The 10927-nt window shown below is 34.8% G+C and overlaps 2 protein-coding genes across 2 annotated transcripts; both read left to right on the forward strand.

The window, feature by feature from the left end:
* The first annotated feature begins 524 nt into the window (after positions 1–524).
* LOC102266539 (olfactory receptor 52E2) lies at positions 525–1461 on the forward strand. Its single transcript, XM_014483037.2, is given in 3 exon segments — positions 525–561; positions 564–1328; positions 1331–1461. Coding segments are annotated over 3 exon segments (933 nt in total).
* Positions 1462–6908: 5447 nt separating this feature from the next.
* LOC102266206 (olfactory receptor 52J3) lies at positions 6909–7850 on the forward strand. Its single transcript, XM_005902564.2, has one exon. It carries the CDS (start codon positions 6915–6917, stop codon positions 7848–7850), a length of 936 nt encoding a protein of 311 aa, XP_005902626.2. The 5' UTR covers positions 6909–6914.
* The last annotated feature ends 3077 nt before the right edge of the window (positions 7851–10927 follow it).

The raw sequence follows: 10927 nt of genomic DNA on the forward strand, positions 1-10927 counted from the left end.
TTAGATTGCATCTTAATGAATATGTGTTCATTAGCAATTATTAGAAAAAATGTTTTAATACTTGTGTGTTACCATCTAATTAAATGAAACTACAGACCATTTTAGAGGCTGGCAAACCCCTATGTATGTCAATATTGAAAATAAATTATGTTGATGATGATGAGAAAAGGTAATTAATGAATTATTAATAGTAAGGCAAAATTTTAGCATACTACCAGTGATAGAACCATTGCAAATTAGCAGAGAATAAAAGTGCTAACAAAGATGAATACATTATGTAGAATTTTTTATGACAATCCACTACAAAATTTCTAAAACCTTCTCAAGAATTTGCTTTTCACACTGATGTTTATGTATTGATACTACATTTTTTATGTGTGAATTAACTGAGGAAGAGAGTATACTCAATTGTATGGTATTCTTATTTTCCTTAGGTTTAAAACATTGCAGAGCTTTACTCAGTACTCTGAAGATCAGTAAACACCCATTTGTAAGGAACATGGACTTATGCATTACCAAGCAGGATGTCCCTTCCCAATGATACCCAGTTTCACCCCTCCTTCTCTTGTTGCTGGGAATCCCAGGACTGGAAACTCTCCATATCTGGATTGGCTTTCCCTTTTGTGCTGTGTACCTTACTGCATTGATAGGGAACTTCACTATCCTATTTGTGATCCAGGCTGAGAGCAGTCTACACCAGCCTATGTTCTACTTCTTGGCCATGTTGGTTACCATTGACTTGAGTCTCTCCACAGCTACCATCCCTAAGATGCTTGGGATCTTCTGGTTTAATTTCAAAGAGATCCTCTTTGAAGCCTGCCTCACTCAGATGTTTTTCATCCACAACTTCCCTGGTATGGAATCAGCAGTCCTCTTGGCAATGGCTTATGACTGCTATGTGGCCATCTGCAACCCCCTCCGATATAGCACCATCCTCACCAACAGGGTCGTTTCTATGATTGGTGTTGGTGTGTTAGTGAGATCATTTATTTCTGTTATTCCATTTGTATTTCTCATTTTACAGCTGCCCTTCTGTGAGAATCAAGTCATCCCTCATACCTACTGTGAACACATGGGTCTTGCTCGCCTATCTTGTGTCAGCATCAAGATCAATATCATCTATGGCTTAGGTGCTATGTCAATCCTAGTGTTTGATATCATAGCCATTGACCTTTCTTATGTTCAGATACTCTGTGATGAGTATTTTTATCTTCCTTCTCGTGAAGCACGACTCAAGTCTCTCAGCACATGTGGTTCCCATGTTTGCGTAATTCTTGCCTTCTATACACCAGCTCTATTTTCCTTTATGACACATCACTTTGGTCGAAATGTCCCCATTATATTCACATACTTTTGGCCAATCTCTATGTTACAGTGCCACCAATGCTCAACCCTGTCATATACGGAGTCAGAACCAAGCAGATCTATGGCCGTGTGAAAAAAATGTTATTACAAAAATAAGGAATTAAAATGGAATAGCACCTAATATGTATGAGATGGAACTTTTGAGCAGGGAAACAACTTATTATATTAAATTCTCACATCCATACATGACCACTGGAAAAACCAGAGCCTTGACTAGATGGACCTTTGTTGGCAATGTAATGTCTCTGCTTTTCAATATAGACATCCAAAATTGTGTCATAGATTAGGTACTTATTTTGCACATAAAATGGAACTAGGGAAATGACTGTCTATAAAAGGTTCATTATAAATGTTTGTATAGAGTTTGTCACAGATATATTTAGGTTTCATAAACCAAACTAAGACATAAATGTAAGTAAAGAAACCATCTACAGCCTAGAGTGGTTGACTACATTCACATTCTTAGTTCTATATGTTCTATAACTTATTTTAGACTAACTTTATAGTTGCTGTTTCCTCTTTTCATTAACAGACAGAACTTGTTTGGTCCTAGTTCTGTCTTTAATATACATATTTCAATGATTCTCAATTTCCTTATTTTATAAGCATTGCCATAGTTTTATTTCAAAGGTTAAGCATGAAGACTTAATTACATTGCATAATGTTTATACAACAATCAATATAGTAACTGCATGTTTTTTATAGTAAATAAAAATAATTATTAGCCATTAACATTATCATCAGACTTCCTTGGTGGCTCAGTGGTGAAGAATCCACCTGCCAATGCAGAACATGTGAGTTTGATCCCTGAATCAGGAAGATGTCCGAGAGAAATAAAATGGCAACCCACTCCAGTATTCTTGTCTGGGAAATCCCATGGACAGTGGGACCTAACTGGCTACAGTCCATGAGGTTGCAAAAGAGTTGGACATGATTGGGAGGTTAAACCACTACAACAGCATTATCATTTTTATCATTTGTGTTATCATATTTTGTTATTGATGCTCACCCCTGACAACAATGTTTCTATTAGAGATGTTTATGGGTTTTTATTTTAATATTAGCTTTATACAAAATACCCTGAAGCTGTAGTGACACAACTAAAGTACAATTAGAGTCAAATTTAATATATATTATCCACAAATTTAGTTTATATTTTTTATATTTATGTTTAGTGTTACCTCTTAGTCTTTAAAATAGAAATTTGTAATTTGGAAATAATTACATAATTTATTTTTCTCTTTATCCATATATAATGTGAGGAAAGTTATCTCCACAATCTTTTGTCATTTCATTTATATCTATTACTTTTAATCATATGTTCATCTTTCTAATTTCTTGTATCCTAATTTCTTTTATCATCAGTCTGAGGACTCTATCACTGAAGTACCTTTATCACCGGGCACTTTCAATCTTCCAGATCAGCTGATTTTATTTCATTTGTTGTTGTTGTTTAATCACTAAGTTGTGTCTGCCTTTTTATAACCCCATGGACAGTAGCCTGCCTCTATCCATGGAATTTCCCAGACAAGAATACTGAAGTGGTTTGCCATTTCTTCTCCAGCTAATCTTCCTAATCCAGGGATTGAACTTGTATCTCCTGCATTGGTAGGCAGATTCTATACCACTGAGTCACCAGAGAAGCCCTTTTATTTCAGAATTATCTGAAACATTTTCATTTTTGCCTCTGATACTACCATCTTACTGTTTCTAGCAATCAGCATATGACATTTGTACTTTTGCTACATGCTGCTGCTGCTAAGTTGCTTCAGTCGTGTCTGACTCTGTGCGACCCCATAGACGGCAGCCCACCAGGCTTCCCTATCCCTGGGATTCTCCAGGCAAGAACACTGGAGTGGGTTGCCATTTTCTTCTCCAATGCATGAAAGTGAAAAGTGAAAGTGAAGTCGCTCAGTCGTGTCCGACTCTTAGGGACCTCATGGACTGCAGCCTACTAGGCTCCTCCATCCATGGGATTTTCCAGGCAAGAGTACTGGAGTGGGGTGCCATTGCCTTCTTCGTTTACTACATACTTTATGCCAAAAATCTCTCCCGGTTTCAGTTTTGCTATTACATTTAACATTCTTCTTGGTCATCATTTTGTAGAAGTATGCCTAATCCTTAATAAACTCCTCTGCAATACAAATATACCTACTTTATAAGACTTACTGACTTGCCCTCCCTTCCCCAACAACTAAATACTAATATTACACCAATTTTCTGACATTTACTTTTTAAAATCTACTACTCAAATGAAATCGTATTTCAGAAAAAGAAAAACACTGGTTTACATGGGAATGAATTTCTATATACTAACAAACTCTAGGGAAATTTCTCTTACACTATTTAAAGTAGAATAATGCTTACTTTTTTCATTTATTGTTCATTTATTCAGGGTTCTCTTACAACTTAATATAATATCTTGCAATGACTGCCTATAATCACCTCTACTCCCAGATCATATGAAATTTAATGCTACTTAACCTATCTATTAAGTGACTCACAAGCTACTCAATAAATGTCTGCTGAATGAATCAATCTAAGAAAGAATGAAAGAACTTATGTGCTTATTTATCAGTCATAGCATAATACAAGAAAGTTGATATCAAATATATGTATTGATATAAGTTATTATGCCAGAAACTACTGAAACAGGCTGGGTAAACGATACATTGTATTGAGAAGAAAAGAGTAACTGATTTAATTATGAAAGCAGGGAGCAAGTAAGTTAGCAAAGCTTTCCAATCCAATGAATTTATTCAGGCAAAATAGAATATAAATTGGCAGATTATTTGTGACAAGTAATAGCAACATTAGGTAATAATTGTCTTAAACATGTTTACAATTATCATCTTGATTAGGATGTCTCATCATTACAAATTAAAAAAATCATAGTATAAATTTACTTCAGTGTAATGAAATGTACTATTTTGTATAACAATAAGCTCAGTGAAGAACAGGATCAGCTGCCCAAAATGTAATCAAGGTTTCAGTTTCTATGTAGCTTTTTAGGAACTAAAAAAATTCTCTCCATAGGGATATTGAAGTCTTCCTTTCATGATTGAATGCCCAGTTTTCGTTTTTCTATGATTAAATATTATACTTTTATCTTTATGCTCTCATTATGTTAAAAATATGTTTTGATTTATGACTTTAAAATGTTAGAATAACATATCTTTTCTTTCTTCAGTTCCCATTCATTTCATTTATCTAAATACATTCCTTTTATAATTTTTATGTTATTTATTTTTTATTATCTTACACCCAGTAGGACTAGCACTGTATGGGAAAAAAATTTAAAGACTTTGTCTTATAGAAAAATCATGATATGTCAATACATTATTGATGAGTGCTAAGACATCAATGTGGGAAAGGAAGATACATGTGTCAGTGATTGATGCCCTAAACTACATTTTTATATTTAATAAAATTGTGATGCAAAATTCAACCAGTAAGAGATTCTGTTCACTTCATTCTGTTCACTTCATATGCATAGGTTTTTGTGTCTCTGACTTCCTAATAACAATATATGCGTGCATTGGGGGAAAGGTGTGGACTAAAGACTATGTCTGCCTCCACATCAGTCCCTTTGCCCCAGGTACAGATGATGGAATTTCCCCAGGAGACTCTGAGTTGTTAATCTTGATTCCCATAGGGGATATGAGTTGGCTTTGCTTTCAGACATGACCCCAAAGATCCTAAGTACAGGAGGTATAAAACTATATTGTCTTTCATAGGTGTATTGGAGTTCTCTAGCCCTATTCCTCCTGAAGGTAAGTTTCCTTTGAAATGTATGATGGAGATGGATAGTCATTAGGGACTACTGTTCAAAAGTGAAGAAATGAGCTACAGTTGAATTTATTAAGCTCTATATCACCATTGTAGAAAGATTTTCTGACAGAAAGAGTTTTTCAGTGGGTCATGCTGAAACAATTTAAATTTTTAAATAATCACCTATAAAGGGAACTTAAATTATGGTATAAATGATGATCTCTACTGCCAGGGATAATTGTGTATTTGGGCAATTTGTGTATTATAATAATTTAAAAATAAGATCATCATAGACCCAGAGTTAAGTGCTAGTTTATAAAGCTTATTACCAAGAGGGAAGCAGAGAAGTAAGAAATCTGAAGATGGAGATTAAATACAGTCTAGAAGGATTTACTGGCTGAGGATTCTCTATTTTAGTCATAACATTATTAAAATACCTCCCAAAATTTAGACTTTTGTCTTTCACTTTAATCAAGAGTTGATTAACCTGAGACTCCTCTTCCTTCCTCCCTTCCTTATTTTCTTTATCTCATCCTTTCTTCCTTCGTTTTTATTTCCATTTTTGTTTTCTTCTTTCCCTTCCTTAAGCTTCTCTTTTCCTTCCTCCACCCCTTTCTTCCCACACTCCTCTGCCCCCTTCTTTTCCTCATTAGTGCTGTACTAGCTCTTCTTGTTTTTTGTTTCAGAAAGAAAGAGGAGAGAGAGAAAAAGGGAAGAAGAAAAAAAGATGGAAGAAAGTAAGGAAAAAAGAGATGACAGAAAAGAAAGAGAATGAAAGACACGGTGAGCAAGAAAGAGAGAAATAATGGAAAACCACAACTACAGTGTGGTAAATTAGGAATACAGATTTCATCAGCCTGAGGCTGACCCTCATAACTGTGATTAGAAAGCTGTTTTTATTCTCTGAAATCATCTCCTTTCAACAAAATTTTCACTGCTTTCCCTCAAACTCTCCCCAACACATGACAAGGAAGTGTAAAGATTTTAGATATTTTGAGATATTCTTAGCATTATGGCAGCCAGTAGAAACCCTGGAGATTCTTTATTCTATATATCCCATCAGACTATTAATATCAAAGAGACACATATGTCTCCTGGAGGTTATTTCAGGCTGTAACGTTTCCTCATTTTGTGCAACTATCTTTATACTCAATGTACAGTATAACTTGTATATCTTTATACACCTTTTTTTATATCTGTGGTATATTACAGTGTGTCATTGGGGTTTATGGATAAATATGAAAGGATAACTAAATGAAGCATATTTCTTCATTTAGGATATGGTATTCAGTGTAAATATTGATATTGAATAAACTGGTTTAAGAAATTCTGCTTGATATGCATCACTTTGTATATCTTGGTGCAACTCTGTTCCCATATATATATATATATATATATGCTTTATGTGCAGGTATCCATATCTGACGTTCTGTGATTTGGTGTTGATATGTTTAATTAAGGTATACTTTGTCTTCAAAAATACTAAAAACTCAACATAAACATAAACTCCTTCATGTTCCATTAATGAATTCTATGTCTTGTATGAGGTTTGAGCAAATGAGCATAAGATATTACTGCCTAATATTTAGAGAAAGGTCTTTCATAAAGTTAACTTTCCTTCCACTGAAAAATAGTCTGTCTGTGACAATGCCTGCTTTTGTACGTAAGTTTTAGCATTAACTTTAATAATAAAAATTAAACCTACTGGTGTGAGTTTTTATCACTCTTATTTTCACTTCCAGAGATGGTCAACTCTTTGTCTTCTCATCGATGGCAAGATGCTCCACACCAACACTTCCACTTTCCACCCAGACACCTTTTTCCTTGTAGGCATCCCAGGACTTGAGGATGTCCATGTCTGGATCTCCCTGCCTTTTTGCTTCACTTACTTAATGGCTCTGCTGGGCAATGCTACCATTTTGCTGATTATCTGGTCTGACCACACTCTGCGGGATCCCATGTTCTACTTTTTAGTCATCTTATCAGCCATAGATCTGGCCCTCTCCACATCTGCAGTACCCCGGACGCTGGGGATATTCTGGTTTGATGCACATGAGATTAGTTTCTCAGCCTGTGTGGCTCAGATGTTCCTGATACACACCTTTACAGGAATGGAGTCTGCAGTTCTGCTGGCGATGGCTTTTGACCGCTACGTGGCTATCTGTGCACCACTCCACTACACAACCATCCTGACGCCGCGAGTACTAGCAGGCATTGGTATTGGTATTATAATGCGCCCAATTCTACTCATGTTTCCCATTCTCTACTTAACCCATCATCTGCCCTTCTGTGGGGCTCGAATTATTGCCCACTCCTACTGTGAGCACATGGGAATTGTCAAGTTAGCCTGTGCTAGCATTAGGATTAATGCCATTTATGGACTTTTTGTGGCTTCTTTCCTCATTTTGGATGTGGCACTGGTTGGAATTTCTTATGCCTACATCCTCCATGCAGTTTTCCGCCTCCCATCTCGAGATGCTCGCCATAAAGCCCTGAATACGTGCGGGTCCCATGTAGGGGTCATGTGTATTTTTTATACACCTTCCCTATTCTCCTTCCTCACCCACCGTTTTGGCCAAAAAATTCCACCTTACATTCACATCCTTGTTGCGAATCTCTATGTGGTCATTCCACCTGCCCTCAATCCTATTATCTATGGTGTGAAGACAAAGCAGATTCGTGCACATGTGAGTCATGCTTTCAGCCCAAAATAAGGTTGTTTTCTTAGTTCTTGAAGGCCTGGATATAACTGAAATAGTAACTTTCAGTCTACTGTAGACTGATCATCTTTTTAAATGTTCCTTATATCAAAAGGTCTTTCAGATACTAAAAGAACAAAATTTTTGGTCTTAAATCCCAGTGTTTCCTTTTCCTATTGGTGTTGAGTATTCATTCTTCTGAATAAATTACATTTATTCATTACAGTAGGGAAACATTCCATTGGAAATCCTTTCATTTTTAATTATGGAGATTGAGTGAAACTCCATATCCATCTATTTGAAAATGACATAGCATTTCAGTGGGGAAAAATTAGTTTATTATATATGCCTTGATTTCCTCTGAATAAAATAAATAAATTTAAATATAAAATTTTAAAAAGATCTTGGGAGAGCTCATCAATACATTTTTTTAATGTATCTAATTTCTTTAAGGATAATACTGGCTATTAAATGAGTTGTTAAAAGCATCACAACTTCTTCCCTTTAATTTCAGTTCTCTTTCCCTTACTCTTCAGGAAAATCTATAGGCAATATGTCCCCTCACTATGTCACTATACTTCTCTCTTTCTGGAGGCATATGAAATGAAGGAACCTGAAAAAAGTACTTATATTAAAGCATGAAAATTTTGTTATGAGAAGATTGAATGTACAGAATTCTAACAGGTGGATTTTGAGTCAGGTTAAACTAGGTGTATTTTATGTGTGTGAGGGAAAGACATTGTTATTTTAGTCACAAAGTCATGTAGGACTCTTGTGACCCCACAGACTGTAGCCCACCGGGTTCCTCTGTCAGTGAAATTCCTCAGGCAAGACTGTTGGTATGCGTTGCCATTTCCTTCTCCAGGGGATTTTCTGACCCAAGTATCAAACCATGTTTGTTGTGCTGGAAGGTGAGTTCTTTACTATTGAGCCACCAGGGAAGCTGAAGAGGGGTGGATACTTTGCTTTATCTACATATATTAAACATATTTAGGAAAGCTTTTACCCAAATAGGCCACTTCTCCTCCAAAGACCTCTTTATTTGTGAAATGTAGAATGTATTTTTCATTTTGGTTGATGCTTTGCAGAAGTAGTTGAATTTCAGGCATTAGGTAGAAACAAGTTTTGAAAGTCAGCTATTATAAAGGAATTTGATGAATATTCTCACAAATACTTTTTGTTTTCTCATAAAAACATATTTCCACTATGACTCTGAGGCATTTAAGGCATTATTGATTAATGTTTCTAAATTAGTTGTGGCATAAACTAATTTCATAAAAATAATGAAATAGCACACAAGAACAACTGTTTAATAAGAGTCTAGGAACTAATTTTCTGATGGTAAGTTCACAATATGATAAGAGAAAAATGACTGCACAATTTTATAATATCACTAAATGGATTAGAACACATATTTTCAGAGATTGGAAATGGGAACGATAGGGTATATATCAGCAAGGCACAGGGACTGAAGATTCAGCAAAATCTTTCTTGAAGGAATTAATGTAAGGTGTCACAAGGCACATCTAAATATCATATATTTGAAGAATCTGTTTCTTGTAACACCTTAAGTACTTAAATGCTCTTTTTTCTTAGAGAATGGAAGGTATGCAAAATGAATTTTAATGATATCTTTTCAAAAGTTCATCTAAGAGCAGTCTTTTGAGTGTTTTTGTTCAATTGGATGTTGTAGTTCATTTGCGGCACAACTTAAATTTAATATTACAAAAGACAACAAAAACTAAAAGATTAACTTTTATTATTAATAAGTTATTAATTTACTCTTATTAAATTGACTTTAAATCATTTAATGTGTGATCCCACTTTTAAAGTCACCCAGGATTACCGAAACCATTCGCAAAATAAATGCAGTATCTATCTTTAGAAGGAAACATATACATATTTCTGGAGATTGATAGGATTCATATGCATTAATCAGTAAGCCATGACATTCCCTATTAAAATTTTAAGAGTAGCTTTATAGTCAAATCAAATCTAACAATGCTTTTACAGTTTTAACGTTGACTCCAACCCCACAGTCAAAATCATGTCTGCATTTTTTCCCTTTACCTAGATGACTGTGACTAATGGTAAGAAGCAGCCTTTTGTTACTTCTGTCTTTTAAAATCACTTTTACCTGTAAAAACAAACCACTCAAGTGCTTGTCATTTTCCTTAGGCGTAGATTCTAAGGAATAATTAATAAATTATTAAAATAATAATTTAATAATTATTAAATATAATAATAATAAATAAATAATTAAGTTTTATTAATCCTACCCATTATCTGATAACCTGAAACTAAAGATTTCTAGAAACTGAAGCACATGACATCATATGAGACAACTTTCTAAAGATATCTGAACCAGGGCTGTTAATGTTTGTCACCAAACCTTTGATGATGATATTATGGTTCAGATGATATCCAAGATCATAGGATCCTGATAACCTATGGACTTTAGATCAGAAATGGCCTAAGTGTTGTTCTTCCTCTAACCTTCCTTGTTACCCGAATGAGCCCTGAATACTCTAATCTGCATACTTTCCCTCTAACATAAAACAATGTACCGGGAAAGATCCTTCCTGGCATTTGAAGGACAAAAAACTGCTGAAACTGGGAAACCTGACTCTTGATCAGCAGTACTTTAGAGAATCTCAATAAAAAGGGGAAATGTAAAAAATAATGATAATAAACAGAAACCTTAATCAAATAGAGTCAGGAGACTAGAAGGGGGATTGCTCATCTCTTGGAGCAACAGTAGAATCCAACAGGAAGAAGCAATGCTCTTCTTTCTTGGCAAAGGTTAAGTCAATAAAAAGCCATAGACTCTTCATTTACTATAGCCCGACCAAAATTCCTTTTTTTCTTAAGTACATAAAAATGTTCTCCTTCCCTTGCTTTGTGAGACCTGGCATATGGTTCTTTATAGATCCCAAATCATAATTATTTACTGACCATCAATAAACCCATTTTTGTTGGATAAATATCTGGCAGTCTAATTGTTTTAGGTCAATATACGTTATTGAGAAATCTGTTACTTAGACTTCACATTTTGGAGTTTTCCAGTTATCTTTCTATTATTGATTTGTGAT

Source organism: Bos mutus, chromosome 15 (genome assembly GCF_027580195.1).
Source record: "Bos mutus isolate GX-2022 chromosome 15, NWIPB_WYAK_1.1, whole genome shotgun sequence".
In the NCBI taxonomy this organism is placed as follows: Eukaryota; Metazoa; Chordata; class Mammalia; order Artiodactyla; family Bovidae; genus Bos; species Bos mutus.